This window comes from Arvicola amphibius, chromosome X (assembly GCF_903992535.2).
Source record: "Arvicola amphibius chromosome X, mArvAmp1.2, whole genome shotgun sequence".
NCBI lineage: Eukaryota > Metazoa > Chordata > Mammalia > Rodentia > Cricetidae > Arvicola > Arvicola amphibius.
The window spans coordinates 17,037,826-17,054,632 of NC_052065.1; the positions used below are offsets into that span (position 1 = coordinate 17,037,826).

At 43.8% G+C, this 16,807-nt stretch overlaps 1 protein-coding gene across 2 annotated transcripts in view; it reads left to right on the forward strand.

Moving 5' to 3' along the window:
• The first annotated feature begins 11,477 nt into the window (after window positions 1-11,477).
• Clcn5 (chloride voltage-gated channel 5) overlaps window positions 11,478-16,807 on the forward strand; it is a 165,239-nt gene continuing 159,909 nt past the window's right edge. The window contains exons 1-3 of one of the 2 annotated variants that reach the window (XM_038316606.1): window positions 11,478-11,674; window positions 12,281-12,383; window positions 13,858-14,016. In XM_038316606.1, coding sequence (XP_038172534.1) covers window positions 14,001-14,016 — 16 coding nt within the window. In that variant the 5' untranslated portion in view covers window positions 11,478-11,674; window positions 12,281-12,383; window positions 13,858-14,000. The remainder of the gene's footprint in view (window positions 11,675-12,280; window positions 12,384-13,857; window positions 14,017-16,807) is intronic. The other variant, XM_038316605.1, reaches the window with a different exon arrangement.

Here is a 16,807-nt window from a genome sequence, read left to right on the forward strand (position 1 = left end):
AAATAGAAGCCATCTTGTCAGTGGAGTGAGGGCAGGTGGGGATGGGAATATGAGAGAACAGGCTGCGGGAGGGGGATGCTGAGGGGGCACTGCTGGGGGCTGCGTGTCATTGTCTGGCAGGGGCCGGGAGCAGGGAAACTCTCAGAAGCGTAGCACAAATAATAAAAACCCAGAGACAGATATTGGGGTTCAACCTGAAGATTAGAAAAGCAAAGCAGCCAATCACGAGAGAGATCTTTTACCTCTATCAAATCTTCAGACCAAAGGGGCAAGATCCTTCCTGTCTCCACGAAACCTCAGACTCTGCACTCCACTGAGTTCCTGTCTCTTCCCCTTTATATTCCTCTCTCTGCTCAGCAATATCACTCCTGTCTCCACCTCTCTAGTGCTGGGATTAAAGGTGTGTGACTCCCAAACATTGGGATTAAAGGTGTGAGCCACCACTACCTGAATCTGTTTTCGAATCTTTCTTGTGTAGCCCAGGGTGGCCTTGAACTCACAGTGACAAGTCTACCTCTGTCTCCCCGAGTCCTGGGATTAAAGGTGTGTGCTCTCACTCCCTGGCCTGTATGGCTGACTAGTGTGGCTGCTTTGTCCTCTGATTTTCAGGCAAGCTTTATTTCTTAAAACACAAATAATAGAGAGCCTGTTATCTTCTATATAGCTGTCTATATAGAAGCTTATGAGGAGGATGCCAGCTTAGATTCCTAACAATAGTGGACAAGTAGTAGCCTGAACTAACCTTCCCTTTTTACCAGATTTGTGCCTGGCCCAGTTGTCATCAGAGAGGCATCATCCAGTAACTGGCAGATGCAGAGACCCACAGCCAAACATTAGGTGGAGTTTGGGAATCCTGTGGAGGAGGCAGAAGAGGAGGAGGAGGAGGAGGAGGAGGAGGAGGAGGAGGAGGAGGAGGAGGAGGAGGAGAAGAAGAAGAAGAAGAAGAAGAAGAAGAAGAAGAAGAAGAAGAAGAAGAAGAAGAAGAAGAAGAAGAAGAAGAAATGAGTGTAGGAGTTAGAAGTCAAGAACACCACAGAAAGGCTCACACAATCTACTAACCTGGGCTCAAAGGGCTTCTCAGAGACTGAACTGACAACCAGGGAGCCTGCATGGGACTGAACTGGGCACTCTGCATATATGTGACAGTTGTGTAGGCTGGTTTTCATGTGGGACTCCTAACAGCGGGAACAGGGGCTGTCTCTGACTCTTTTACAGGCGTTTGGACCTTTACTCTTCATACTGGGTCACCTTGCCCAGCCTTAATACACAGACAGGTGCTTAGTCTTACTGCAATTTCACATGCCATGTTTTGTTGATAAAGGAAACATGCCCTTTCCTGGATGGAGACAGAAGAGGAAAGGATTGGAGAGTGGGAAGGAGGGAAATGGGGGAGAGGGACTGGAGAAACAAATGGGGAGGAGACCGTGGCCAGGATGTAAAATAAATAGATGAGTAAAAATTTATTATATAAACATATTAACCTGTCAAAACAAAAAACGTTTAAAAATTAATTTATTTATTTGAATGTTTTGCCTACATGTTTGTCTGTGTACCACATGTGTCCAGTGCTCATGGAGGCCAGGCGGGGGAAGGACATCCCATGAACTGGAGTTATTGAGGGTTGCTAGCTGTCATGTAGGTGCTCGGACTGGATAGCAGTCATCTGAAAATACAAAATGCTCTTAAAGTTTCATGCGATATATTTTGATCATATTCATCCCCTCTATCCTAACTCCTCCGAGATCCCCCTCCACCTCCCTACCTACTCAACTGTATATTCTTTCTCTACTTCTTTCTTTGTCGCTGTCTCTGTCTGTCCTTGTCTTCTCTCTCCCTGTCTATCTCTCTCTCTGTGTGTGTCTCTCTCGTTGTCTCTCTGTTTCTCCCTCCCTCCCTCCCTCCCTCCCTCCCTCCCTCCCTCCCTCCCTCCCTCCCTCTCTCTCTCTCTCTCTCTCTCTCTCTCTCTCTCTCTGTCTGTCTCCCTCTCTCTCTCTCTTGCTTGTTCACTTGCTCGGTCATTCTCATCCTCACTCTTAAACCCATGAAATCTAGTTTGTGATGGTTGACTACTCTTGGGTGTGAGGCCTGCCCTGGAGTGTGGTCTATCTTTCATGGTCCACCTCGAGAAAACTGTCCCTTTTCCAGCCATAATAAAATGCCAATAGCTCCTCCACTAGGGATGGGCTTCATGTCTCCCCCTTTCTTCATTCTGGGTTTTAGCTCAGTAGAACTTATGCAGGTCTTGGAAAACCTTATTTCCTTGAGGTCGTTTGCCACCTCCGTATCTTATAATCTTTCAGCATATATCCCTGAACCTTGAGGGGAGAGTTGTGATAGAGATATCCCATTTAAGGTTGAGCATTCTGAAGTCTGTTTTCTGCACACTGACTAGCTACAGGGTCTCCGTGTTAATTGCCATCCTTTGTAAGAAGTGTCTCTGATAAGGTCTGAGGGATGCACTCTTACTGAGAAATATATTTTCAACCACACATATTTTTCCCTCCACTCCTTCTAGGTCTAGCATAGAAATGCTAGATCTTCTGATACCATCTCACAAATTCCAGGTTCTCTGTTCAGTTTTTCAAGTCTTTTTACTTGTTTAAGCTGCATGGCTTCTGTCATTCTGTCTTCTAATTCACCCCAGGTTTTCCCCATATTCTCCATTGTGCTCTTGGGCCAATTCAATGGGATTTTAAAGTTTGCAATATTGTGAATTTTGTTTCTAAAATTTCCATTTTGTTCTTCTCCCTTATATAATTTATTCTTTTGCCAAAAGTTCTACTTTGTATTCATTTTGATCCTGTTTATGATTACCGGTTGAAGCATTTTTTTTTACTGAGCACCTCAAAATCTTCTTAAATGTTGTTTCAACATCTGTGTCACATGGTTGTTAGTGTTTACTAAGTATTTTTTTTTATTTGAGAGTCTCCTGGAATGTTTTAGGGCTCAGCGCTTTCCTTCTTTTCCTTGCTCCTTTGCCCATTTTATCTTGTCTTGTGGTTTAAATGTCATGTAATGACAAACAAATGGTTAAAGAAAACCAAATTCCGACCTCCTCCATCTCCAAATCCACTTCTTTCCCAAGTCCCAGTTTCTCGGGCCACAAACTTCAGGCATTCTTGTTTTCCTGTCTAATGCTTCACATCTAATCTATCAGCAAATCCTGACAGTGTAACCTTGGACCAAAATGCACACTCTGGCTGCCTCTTATCGCCTTAGTGCAATCGCCCTGATCCAAGTTTCCATTATCTCTTCCTGGCGTTGCTCAAATCACCTCCTGATAGTTGTTTCTTCTTCCACCTTTGCCCTCCGATGTAACTTAGTAGCCAGATCAGTCCTTGCAGTCAGAGAGAGAGAGAAAATCCTATTGTTGCCTTTTCTACCCCCCTCTCCATGCCGCCGACGCCATGGATGAAACAGGAATAGTAGTCAGAATCTTAACAAGGTTGGGCAGGGGCTGGGCTCCTGTTAGTACTCTGACCTCAGCACCAATTTCTCTCTTACTTGCTCACTGATGCCACCGTATCATTGTTCCCCTTCCTGCCAGACCTGTGGCCATCTGACCACCTTCTCACATGCTTTTCTATCAGGCACTACCATGGCCTTCTCTCACTTCTTTCAAATTCTTTCTCAAGTGTCTCCTCCTCTCAAGATCTGTGCTCCTTACTCTATTTTAAGTTGCAGCTTTCCTGATTTCTCTTTATACCTCCTGACAACTATTTCTTCAGAGCACATACGGTTCTTGTTTATCTGTTCATCATTTGTCCTCTCTTCCTTCCCTCAAGAGCAGGATACCATGGCGAGCACAGACGTTTGGTGTATATCATACAGGGTACATACAATGAGTACTCGGCGTACTCATTTTATAAACACCCGACTATACCATCTGAAGATGGATGTAGGTTCCAGTCCTTTTGCGTAGTTGTTGCTTGAACCTTTGTAGGCTTGAGGCCTTAAAGCTTCACCTTAAATTTTCATTCTTTCTACCTCCATTATATCTAAGGATAATTTGCCTATTTCTATACTGTCAGATTCCGGAAGTTAACAGTAATGGCCAAACAATAACAAAAATTAGAACACATTCCTATTAAATTACTATGGAGTTTAGGAAAACATAAGAAAATGATCGACTGAATCACTATTCTGTGTATTCTAAAGCTACCTAAAATTACTACAAAAATATCTTAAAATGAAATGATCAGGACGAGGAAAATTGCAGATATACAACTTCAGTGGAACTAGAGGAGCGGTGTCCTGGTCAGTGCTGTATTGCGGGGAAGAGATGCCATGACCACAGCAACTCTTAGAAGAGAGCGCATTTCATTGGGACGTGCTTACAGTTTCAAAGGCTTAGTTCATTACCAGCATGGCAGGGAGCACGGTGGTGCATACGCCGGAAGGCTACATTCGGACACTCTGCAGCTCTTTCTAACCAGGGAAATCATTGGGTTCCCAACCTCTTCTGTCCAATCGGAATGGTAAAAATGGCTCTTCTGGACTCTGAAGATATACATGAGGATGGGACGGAAGAGATGCGAAAACACCGTGAGAGTAGGAATTTACTGAATCCCTGTGGCAATCAGGTCACTGTGGTAATGAATTTTATAAGTGAAAATTTGCAGTTTATTCGTTTATTTATTTTTGTGTGTGCAAGTTGTGGGAGTGTGGAGGTCATCGGATAAATTTCTGGAGTTGGTACTTTCCTTCTGCAATGTGGGTCTGGGGATGGAACTCTACCTGTTGAGCCATTTCACCTACCATTGGATAGATATTTGAGACTGAAAAGTTCATAGTCTATCTAAAGAAATCAAACTGCTACATATAAATTTGTAGTACAAAATGGCAGAAGTATGTTTAGGGTCCTTTCAGAACTTATTGGAAGTCTTAATCAGAAGCCAAGATTTATTTAACAATTTTTATGCAACTCAAATCACCAATTCCAAGAGCCACTTTTAAAATCATGCATTCGAACACAATACAATCTCAACAAAAATTAGTTCGATACTTACATGCTGGGAAATGGTTGTATAAAAGTATTAAAAGCCTATTTTTTTTTGAGATACACATACAGCCCAGGCTTGTCTGGAAATTTCAGTGTAGTCAAGGATGACCTTGATTCTTATTGTCCTGCCTCCACCTCTGGAATGCTGAGATTATAGGAAGGGGTCATCACACCCAGCTTATGCGGTGCTGGGGATCAAACCCAGGTCTGTGTGTGTGCTAGGCAAGCACTCTACCAACTGCACTGCATCCATGGCCCTAAAACTCTTTGTTTTCTGTAATCAAATTATTTTTAGTGTAAGAGCAGAAAGCTTTGTTCTCACGGTAAAAGAAAAAAGAAACATTGCAACTCATGGCATAAAATACCCTGGGATGTGAGCCCAGGTATCTGTTGGCATGGCATAGCGTGCGGGCATGTGCAGTGCCTTGAGCAGGTTGTGCGTTCAGACCCCAGGCGACAGTGAAGGCAATGAGGTGCGAAACAACTCAGTATTGGGTGTCTGTCTCTATCTCCATCCATTGCCGGATAAAGGTTCTATGGTGATATTCATGACTCTCTAGTTTCAGCGTGAAGCATGCGTATGTAAGGCTCTAAAGGAAGGAAAGCTGGGAAAGAATCTTCTGATAGGATTCAAGCTGATTGTATTTTCTTTACATTAAAAATGTTTAGCTTCCAAAGTGGCGATTTTCCTTATGACATTTCCGTGGGAACTTAGTTTGGGTCCAGCGTTCCCCACTGCCTCCTCTCCTCACCTCTCAGTTCCCCTTCTCCACTTAAACACTGCACCTCCACTATTTCCCCTGCACTTTTAAATTACATGTGTTCTATTATGTTCCCCACCCTTCTCCTCTAAGGCCTTTCCCGCTCATCTCTTCCCAATATTACAGTTCCTTTGGCAGATGCTTATTTTTTCTGAAAAAAATTGAAAACCAGTCTAGCTCTGAATCAGGGGTCATGTGCTGTATAAAGGACTTCCTTGCTTATATGGCTGAAGACTGAATTCCATGAACAAGACAGCAAGCAAGGAGACTTACACTCCAATAAATATCTGGACATGAATATTATGATCCTGAAAATAGTGCCCATGTCAGGACTACTAAGAAATAGCCCAGAGACTATTAAAGTGGCTTCCAAGTTATTGGTCCTTGAGATTTGTCTGCACTGCATGTACTGGCTTTTTTGGATCCTAGTCTATTTGGATGCACACCTTCCTAGGCCTGGATGGAGGGGGGGAGGGCCTTGGACTTCCCACAGGGCAGGGTACCCTGCCCTCCCTTAGGACTGGAGGGTGGGGGGGAGGGTGAGTGGGAGGAGCAAGAGGGAAATGGGAGAAGGGAGGAAGTGGAAATTTTGAATGGTATTATTTATAAAGCAATACAAAATTGAAAAAAGGAAAAAATACAATAAAATTAATACCCCAGCTGGTACAGTGCATAATTAGCATATGTACAAGAGTGAATCATAAACATATACAAGGTTCTGGGTTTAACCCCCTAGTGCCACAAAATAAAGATAAAAGAGTCACCGGAGGATAGCGCAATAGATGCACAATAGTAAAACATATGACGAAAACAATATCAGAAACGTTCAGAAACTATGGCCACATAGTCATCTGACTGCTTCAACCTTTACTAGCGGCGCTAATTTGAAGGAGAAAGAAGTCCCTGTAGGCATGATGGTTTAGAAGTCACAGCAATGCTAACCCTTCATATAGACAATTTCATCGTGGTATCTCTTCGTTATTAACTTTTTAAAACAGTTTATTCTTTCAGAATTTCATACAATATATTTTGATCGTATTTACCCCTACTCCTCCCCCTAACTCCTTCCTGGTCCACCCCACCTCCTTACCTCCCCCAACTCTGTGTCCATTTTTGTTAAAGTAATAACCCATTGAGTCCAGTGTGTGCCGCCCATATACTCAAAGGTATGGCATAATTCAATGGAGTGCGCCTAACCTACCAGGGGCAACATCCTTAAAGAAAACTGACTTTTCCTTTCTCAGAAACCATCAATTGGCCACAACACCTCAGTTAGGGGTAGGGCCTGAGGAAGCCCATTCTACTCCAAGCTAGATTATGGACTAGGTCTTTGTGTAGGTCTTACTTGTGCCTGCAGCCACGGCTGCTGTGTGCTCCCGAGGGCAGTGGTCCTGTGGTGTCCAGAGGACACTGTTTTGCTTCAGTTATCCCTGACCTCTTTCTGGTTCTTACGATCTTTCTGCCCTGAGTCTTGATGCATGTGAGTGTGTGTGTGTGTGTGTGTGTGTGTGTGTGTGTTAAAGATGTCTTCTTTGTGTCTGAACCTTCCACTCCCTTTGTACAGTAAACACTGTCCACTGCCCAAAGAAACTTCTCTGATGAACAGTGAGAGCTGCACTAATCTATGGCTGGAGAGATAATTTTGAAGGCAGTTAGATACTGTGTCCATTTATCAGAAGAAAAGCAGTAAGTTCATGGTGTACCCGAGGCTGCTCTGGAACTCATGATCTTCCTGATTTAGTCTGCAAAGGAATAAGATTGCAGGAATGAGTCACCACATCCCACCAAGAATCCATATTCTTTGAGGAAACCGTTAAGTGAGCTTTATTAGTGCCACACTTTAATGTCTTTGCTCGGAAAGGTACACATTTATATTCCCCACACATAGTTTCTCTTTCATCTGGGGACCTTAATCAAGGAATCCTAATCATCATTGCCACCACTGCTATCATAATTATTTTTATCATTAGTAGTAGGTAGCATTGATTGAGTGTTAAATTTATTATTAACGTTCCCTATTATTAAGACAATTAAACACAACATGCCATTTTACCATTCAGAAAGAAACCTGAGGCATGAAACCTGGTAACTCAGAAACAAAGGGACACCAGCTAGCAGCTTCCCAAGGCCGGGTTGGTTTTGCGCCCGTGCAGTCTGACTTCAGAGCCCACTGTCATGGCTGTTTTTCTTGTTTTCGAGTCACAAAAGATGAAGAGAGAAAGAGAGAGAGAGAGACAGAGAGAGACAGAGAGACAGAGAGACAGAGACAGAGAGAGAGAGAGAGAGAGAGAGAGAGAGAGAGAGAGAGAGAGAGAGAGAGAGAGAGAGAGAGAGAGAGAGAGGCATTTAAATGTGATTCTCAGTTGGATCCCTCCAAGCTGTTGGCGGTCAGTGGTGACACCAAGTGGCCATCTTTATGTATTACAGTCTCTTCATAATTTGTATAGATCCCAAGCTTCTCAAGCATTTCAAGCAGCTGTACATTTCAAGCAAAGCCGATACACTCATTCTGCAGAGGCAGATTTGAGTTCTTGTCTTTGAGAAATAAATTTGATTCTAATAATCCTGCCTTTTTCATACCCCTTAACCGGAAGAAACTTTTTTTTTTGACAAACTTGCCTGTTTTTTTGGGTCTCCTCCCTCTCCCAGAATAATTACTTTAGTTATGACTGCATTTTCTTGTTCCTTCAATTTATAGTTCTCAGGGGGAGGGACTTTCTGATCAATCCATAAGTAATCTCTTGTTCTCTCATCCTGCAGTGTTGAGGGGGAAAATAACAGAAAAGGGAAAGATACTTCTCAAACACTCATTCCTGATTTATGTTCTTAAGGAAGAGTTCTAACAAAAGGATTGCCTTGTTCAAAAGCTCAAACTACTGGGCTCATTGGTGAAGTGTGTCCTTACTTTGCATGAGGCAATTCCCAGTGCACACATACCTGTGCACACAAACACACACACAAATACGCCAACCTACAATTCTGCATTCTTCCTCCATTTGTTTCCGAATTGAGCACAAATTTCAGTCCAGCGTTCACAGTTCTCCAAATTTAGGTCTCCGTCCACTTAGTCTTACCATCCACACCTCCTACGCGCTGCTGTGCCGCAGCACGTGTGGCCACGGTGTTGTTTTAAGAATTCGCTTTGTTCTCCACTGTCATGGGCTACTAGAGACTTTGCTGCTTGCCTCACAGAGCCATCCGTCAGGATTGCTATCGCTAAATCATCCCATTTGTGTGTAAGGCATAAACGGGACTGGCGCCCAGAAGTAGCTTTGATTGGGGGCTCAGATACAGAGCTTTAGGGAAAGTTTCTCCGGACACAGCGTTTCACATCGATTCCATGATTCCCAAGGATGCAGCGCTCTGGATTCACTTCACAGTTCAGAGCCACACCCAGTGAGGGTCCCGGGACAGGCCTGCCTTGTTTTGAGGTTATCAAAGCGTGGTTTCTTTTGAAATTCCCCTAAAGTTCACTCTTCTCCCAAGTCTTATCATGACCCCATCTTTTTCATTGGTGAGATGACCGTGCCATGATTTTCCTGCTGTGTGGTGTTCTTATTAAAATTAGTCAAAAGCTTGACTGTGCTGTAGTATGGATTCAACTCTGAAGGCTTTAACAGGCTCAGATACAGGCTTTCTATTTCCAAGTCCTTAGCTTGTCCACAGTAGGCATTCAAAATTCACTGCACAAAAATAGTCTTACCCAGCACTGAACCCTGCACGCTCCAATACTGATCTGCCAGGTGGCATGTGCTTACTGGTGCAGTAGTGCCATGGCATGTTATAGATAACTGACCACTTTCTGATTGAATTTGAAGCCTGTAACACACAGGAAGGGATTTTATGCCTGATTCTGTAACCCTGCTCATAAAGCCTTGTCTGGGGAGGCCATATGTCCATGGATAGAACCTGCCAATTTTATTTGACTAAATGATTGTCTTATAAATATTAATCTTTATAGTTATAGATCTGGCCTGCTCTCAGTCTTGGTCACAGGAACTGCTTTGTGCAGTGGGCAGTAGTCAATACAGAGACTCATAACTGGTCTAAGTTCGAGAAAACGACTGAGAGCTCTATGTAAATCTAAATGACACAATTCTCAACTCCACCCCTAGTTAGGCCCAAGCATCATCTTAGAAGACGAGATTGAAAGAATGTAGGAGCTGGAGAATGGAGAGGAGCACTGTGAAAGACAATCCTCTGTACACAAGGCATGAGCAAGATCAAGCCGCTAAAATTCCCACCTAGATGATGGGAGAGATGGTCTTCACGCTTTACTCCTTACTGAGATGCTGGGGATGCTGTGGGCAGTTGATAGCTTCCAGGGGAAGAGACCTCTTCTTGGAGGGTGTGGCCTCTGGTAGATTTTTCCTGGTCTCCTGGATGGCTCCATACTCGTATTGGCAGCACTAATTGGATTAATTATTGGGGCAATAAAAAATAAGATATGAAATTAGGAGGGGAGGTTTTGGGGGGAAATATGGAAAGAGTTGGAGGGGCAAATGGGGGTGTATAGGACTATAGTTTATTGTTTTTATGTATGCACTTCTCAAAGAGAAAAACGAAAAAGCTTGGTGTGATGGCACAGGTCTACAATCCCAGCACTTGGGAGGCAGAAATAGGGGAATCTGGGATCTCAAGGCCAGTCTAGTCTATATAGAAGGTTTCAGGCTAGCTAGGGCTGAAGAATGAGACCCTGTTGGAAGAAAATTGAAAAAAAAATTACTGTAGCAGATTCTGAATTTGAGTACCTGGGTTCCAAGTAGATTACTTGTGCTTATGATATGGACTTAGTTCTTCCAATAAATAAATTAGCTGCATTCTATTTATTTGGCCTGTTCATTCTTTTATAAACTAAGAATGGGATATTTCTTCTAATTGTTTGAAATGGCTTTGAAGAAAGAGAAATCTTAGTTGGAATCTGAGCCTTCATTTTGTGTTTTGTTTGTTTGTTTTGGAGACAGTGTCCTGTAGCAAGGCTGCTTAAAACTTACTATGCAGCTTAGGATGACTTTGAAATCCTGATTCTCTTGCTTTTAAATCCCCGAGTGCTGGGATTACAAGTATGTGTCACCTTGAGCTTTGCTTGGGAATGATTAAATTGGAGATAATCCCGATAACCAACTGCAGTATTGCCTTTCTTGTGTCGGATTAAATAGGCTGCTGCCAAGCATCACTGTATTTGATCACTATTCCTATTGCTCCTGGAGTGTGAGATTGCAAACGCTATGCAGCCTTTCTGTGCCTCTGTATTTTTACGAGTGAAAATGGATAAATAATGATACGTGCTTCATGGGTTCTTGTGAGCATTAAATGCATTGAATAAAGTATAGAGAACAATGCCTGGTCTATAGGAGGCTTAAATATGTGGTCTGCTGTTATTAGTAATGTATTTCTACTATTACGCCGTGGGCAAGACGCTCAGGATAAACAGTTTGTTCTAAAGACAAAAGCAAAACCAAGGTAGGCAATCTGCAAACAATGAAACCCAGTGGAGCATTGCTTTTTCCGAATGCAACTGACACGCCCAGTACTTGGGTTGGATCCGCCCAGTCCTCATTAAATATGGCTGCAAGCCCAGCTCCCCTATTGCGGTTGCGCGTGTTGAAACTCCTCCCAGCAGCTGCTTCTCGGCCGCGGTTTTCCCCGGGCTGGGCCGAGGTGCCAGGAGAGGGTCCTTCGTGGCGCGCATGCGCAGACGCCGTCTGGGCAGAGCTGATACTCCCAGGCGCCTGTCACATGAGCCGCGCTCCCGCTCCGCTCCCCCTCCTCCCGGCTGGGCTGTGTGAATGAAGCTCTGCCGGCTACGTGGGGCGCTCGCTCTACTCGCTGTGTGCAACGCCAGAGCCGACTGAGCGCGCTGCCCACCGCCGGTGACCACGGGCTCCGCCGCGCCGGACCTCGGTGACAGGTAAAGGCAAATGGGCTTCCCTTTTCCCCACAGGTCCTTCCCCCGGCCGCCGGCCGCCAGCCCACCCGAGGAGCCCCCGGTACAGCGAGCCGGGGAGAGCGCTCGTCTGCCACCACGGTCTCCGGAGCTGGCGTCCCCTGTCTGGCCGCCAGTGAAGGAGGTGGACAGGCTGGTTCCAGCCAGTGTGGGGCGGCATCTCCCTGGGAGCCCAGCCCTGTTCTCGGGGCAGGGTCCCCAGGCTGCCCGAAGTTTCCTTGCCAAAGGGCGCCAAGCCCGCCCAGCTTTGAAATCGGGGAGCTCGGCTGCCTGCGACGCCTGTCCAGAGGACAGGGGTGGGTGGCGTTCGCTGAAAAAGCCTGCAGCCGAGGCCGGCTTCTGCTCGCTATGCTTTGGATCCACCAAGGGTTTCGCGTGGGTCTTAGTGAAGTCCAGTCCAGACGGTCTGGGCAAAGAAGTTGGTGTATGTGCATTTTCCCTTTTGCTCCCCAAAGCGCTAAACTGCTGCTTCCCAGGCATTGGAGCCCTGCGCTCCAGTGCCTTTCCCAGTAATGGAAAGAAAGCTTTAGTTTAACTTTGACGCACTTTTTACCTTTATGGACGTTGCAGAACAAATCTGTTGCCTGGAGTTGGACGTGAGTCCGTGTGATAACGTCAGTGGAAGCTGCACCGAGTAAATGAGGGAAACCAGAAGTTGAAGCATTAAAAACCAGTGAGACTCCGTTTTACACATACTTTATAAATGTATTAGTAATTTTTCGGGTTGAATTTCAGAGTTGTTACATTTCCCCTTGGCCCACAAACACACTGATCAGTACTTCTTAACTGTAAGCAAAATAGGAGAAGGGCAGAAAAAAAACAAACTTAAAATAAACTGTGCCATGTTCCAGATCAGTCATCGGAGCACTTTTTCCTGGTGAATTCATCCTTGGAGTTTAAGTTTCTTAAACTCTCTTTTTCTTGGACTCCAGGAACCTTTCCTCAGCCAAAGGCCGGTCTTTGTTGGCGTTTTGTGGACTGGCGCACACATGAACCTTTTTGTTCTTTACAGAAAAAGAGGTCATTAAAGAGGGCCAACATGATTCTCAAACTAGTATTAGCCTTTTGCATTTGGCTTCAGCTTTTCCGCCTCAGAGTTGCGTGTGTTGGTTATATAAAAGCCATGGAAGTAGAAATTCACCTCCATGTTCACCAGGCCAAAAAAGTGAGTGAGGGTTTTTTTTTTAATGCTGAGTAATGGAAAATAAATTATTAAAAACTTTTAAAAATGGATAAAGTTTACTATATTAAACTTCCAAACCGAACTAAGACCAGCAATCACACCCTTTAGGTTTTCCTTCGATTCCTAGCTCCTTTTATATATTTGGAAACAGTATTGTCTTAAGACTGAATTTGAAGATTAAAATTTTAGTAGTACTGTATTGTGTGTGTGTGGCGGGGGCGCAGCTCTATGCCATTAGTTCTTTCTTTCCATCTTTTCTTGGGTCCCAGGGATTGAACTCAGGCTGGGGCAGCAAGCCCTTTTTTACCTGATGAGCCTTCTCATCAGCCCTGAATTTGAAAACCTAACACTGAGAGGTAGTGGAATTAATTTGATTGTACATAAATTAATGTTCTAGTTTTATATTTTTCTTTGTCCTGGATTCCTTCCCTCATTCTACAGACAAATATGATGTGTTCACTATAGGAAATTTGCAAAATGAGGAAAGTCCAAAATAAAGTGGGAAGGAAGACCCCTGTCCCAAAGGGTATCGTCCTTTCTTACTTTTTATTATGCTCCTTTTCTTTTTTTTTCATATGCCAGGTCTATTTTAAAACTTTATTCACAGCATTTGCTCTCTTCTCTATTGATTTCTTCATGAACACGAAATGCTTTGGGGGCAGAGAAAGAATTCTGAGTGTGGAACTTTAAGATAGGGAGCACGCAATGGTTATCTCAAGCAACCACTACTCGTTTACTGAAGCTCCAGTGATTCATACACAATTGTACAGCAGTGGGTGCGGATATTAACTGATGCTGTAGCTCCACTCTTTCCCCAGCAACACCCTGCTGCGGAGGGGAAACGTGACACTGCTTGTGGATGCTATCTTTGAAAGAGAGGTCCAGAAGGCAGGAGATCATCTTCAAGAATTTGAAATGCTTTGTTTTCTTTTCAGATTTTCATTTTTCCTGTTTACATTTCCAGGTGTGGGCCCTTAGAATCTTGCAGAAAGCAGAACCAGCCAGTTGCATTTTCATCTCCACCTACCTTTAAATCCCCCTTCAAAACTGGGGGCCTCTGGAAAGCTCTGAGCCTGTGACCCCAGCGTGGGAGAAGATAGGTACAAGATGGCCATGTGGCAGGGTAAGAAATTAGCACTTATTCCTCTAACTGGTTTTTCCTCCTGCTGTCTTCCACCCCCACCCAACCCCCAGAGCCAGTGGCTGGCAGCCAGCTGTTTCTTTAATTTAACCCTTTCTTTGCAAGGACAATGCACATCCATTTAAGAGCTGTTGTTGCTTGAAGTTCCAATGATTTTCAAGTGGCTGTGAGTGGGGAATTAGACAAATGTTATGCCAGAAGCATTTCAAAGACCTCCCTTCACTTAAACATGTATTCCTGGGGATTATGTGTGAGATGATTCTTCCTTTATGGTTTTCATGTGTTTCAAGCAAATTTGTATTGTAAGATTCTCGAAAGGAGGGGAGACACACTTTGCTGCCTCTCAAGCTTCCTGTTCTCAATAAAGACTTTCTTAGGGTTTTGGCAGTTGAAAAGACTCACTGAGTGTTACGCTTATATTTTGGTGTTAGAAGGAAAATGCTCACTTTAATATTATAAATCTGAGAGCAAAGCTCAGCAGTGTTTCGGCTGGTAAATTACATCTCTTGTTGTCAGTTTTTGTCATATGCAATGTTGTTAGTTTTCGTGAGCTTGGGCATCGCTTTTCAGGATGGTATCAGAATTTTCATCGCAATCTTATGATCACCGTAGAAGAAATGTGGGTTTAAGAATGGCTGACAGAACTACCAAGCTGTGTCTATGACCCACAAAAGGTTCGGGGCCACTTACATGGAATGAGTAAAATAGCTTCAATATCTATGCATATTCAAAGGCTACATTTGTCTGTGGTTTTAATGAATCTTTTAGAAATGTGTTTATGATTTAAAACATGTACATACACAAATGTAACAAGCAGTTTTGGTAAACACAGATTGTCAGTTTAAAGGTATTTTTTGAAATGGGATTTGCCTTGTATGCTGGCTTTGGTATTTATCACACACAGTGCAGGGCCGATGAGATGTCTTAGTGAGTAAAGGTGATTGCCACCAAGCCAGATATCTTGAGTTCTATCCTTGAGATTCACGTGATGGAAGACGAGAACAGACTCTCATCAATTGTCCTCTGACATCCACATGTATGTCATGTGTTGTGTGTGTGCATATGTGCTTGTGTGCGTGTGCCTGTGTATGCACTTAAATCCTGAGAAATTCTTTTCATTCAACAAGCAAACCAGGGACAGGAGTAAAGCACAGAGACTTGGAGCGTTCCTCATGATCTGGGAAAGACAGACTTCTGAATAAACTGTGTCGCATTAAGCAAGTATTACCATAGGGAGAGGTGTAAAATGAGATGCAAGCCTAGAGAAGAAGCATGGTGAACTTTGAGGTTTGAGCTGCTCTAAAAATGAGTAGGAGGTGGCCATATGGATCCATGAGAGGAATTGCGATCTAGCCAGACAGAGCCGCACTGTTCAGGAACTTCCCAGCTTGCTTTGTTTGCCTGCTGTGAGATGAAGCAAGGAAGGTAGTTGGAGGGCAAAAAATAAAGAACCTTATATGTTCTAGGAAGGCTTTTCCACTTTATCCTGGGCACAAAGATTCTAAAGAGGGAAGTAACACAACCAGATTTTGTTGTAGAAAGATTACTTTGGCAGTAGTGCGGAGACGAGGTGTTACTGGAGACAGGAAAAGGCTGGGACTCATTGAGACGTTTTTTCTCAAGTTGTGCCTTAGGGGAAATATAGTGAGGGTCTGGGAAGAGCCGCGAGGGTAGTGAGGTTGGCAAGAAAACGGGGAGCTCCAGGATGTTTCGCGGCTGGATCTAACAAAAACTGACCGTGGCCTGACAGCCAGCTTGGGCATGGGAGTTGGTGGTGCCGTTTGTTCTCTGAGATGGGGAACACGAGAGGTGGCTGAAGGGGATGATGGAAATAGTGAGCTAAACTTTTGACCTGCTTGGTTCCTTTTGATTCCTCTGGGCTGTCAGGTTGATGTTTCAAAGGCATTTTTGAAATAGTGTAGAGCCTGGAGTGTGTGCGGGAAAGAATCTACTTTTGTTCCTGGTGATGCATATGAAGTGTGTAGTTTCCCTCTGCATTTGTGCAGATGTCTTTAGTTGTTAATGATGTATTGTTTGACAGTAAAATATTGTAATGTTTAATGATTAACAATTATTAATAAATAAATCACATTGCATATTTTCTTAGTACCATATTTTATGAGTGTAGGCTCCGACACATGATCTGCTTTACATCAACTGAAAACTCATTTTGTTAAGAGGGAAGGGGTCTACAGAATTTAGCATTTAGGATCACTGCAGTTTATTGACTTTTGGGGGTAACTTTTGAAGGAAAAATGATAGTCACAGGTTAGCCATGTGAGTCTGGATTGAACTCCTGACTTTGTCACTTGATAGCTGTGGGTATTTAAACCCTCTGTGACTCAGTTGTCCTCCTTTGTAAATGAGAATGAGAGCAGAACTTACTATATAAGGTTGTGAAGATGAGTTGAGTTTTATGCCGAACACCTAAGCCTGGTACTGTAGAAATGCGTGCCTACGTTACAATCATGAGATATTTAGTGTGGACAGGCATTCATAATTTAGTTAGAGCTGCTACTGCTGCTGTCACCTGTCACTAGTGTTTTACTATGGTTTGGATGGGACCGGAGTCCCATTCTGTAGAGGTAATTTCAGGTTGTCTCTAGCAGTCCTGCTCTCTAATAGGCAGTGTGGCTCTTCAAGTAGAGATTTTGATCTGAAGAGATTCTTAGGAAACATGTAACTCTGCCCTAGAGTCTAAGAGTTCAGGGTGCCCAAGATCAGATAGTGGCAGGTCCTAGTGACAGGACTAAAACCGAGGGTCCAGATTCTC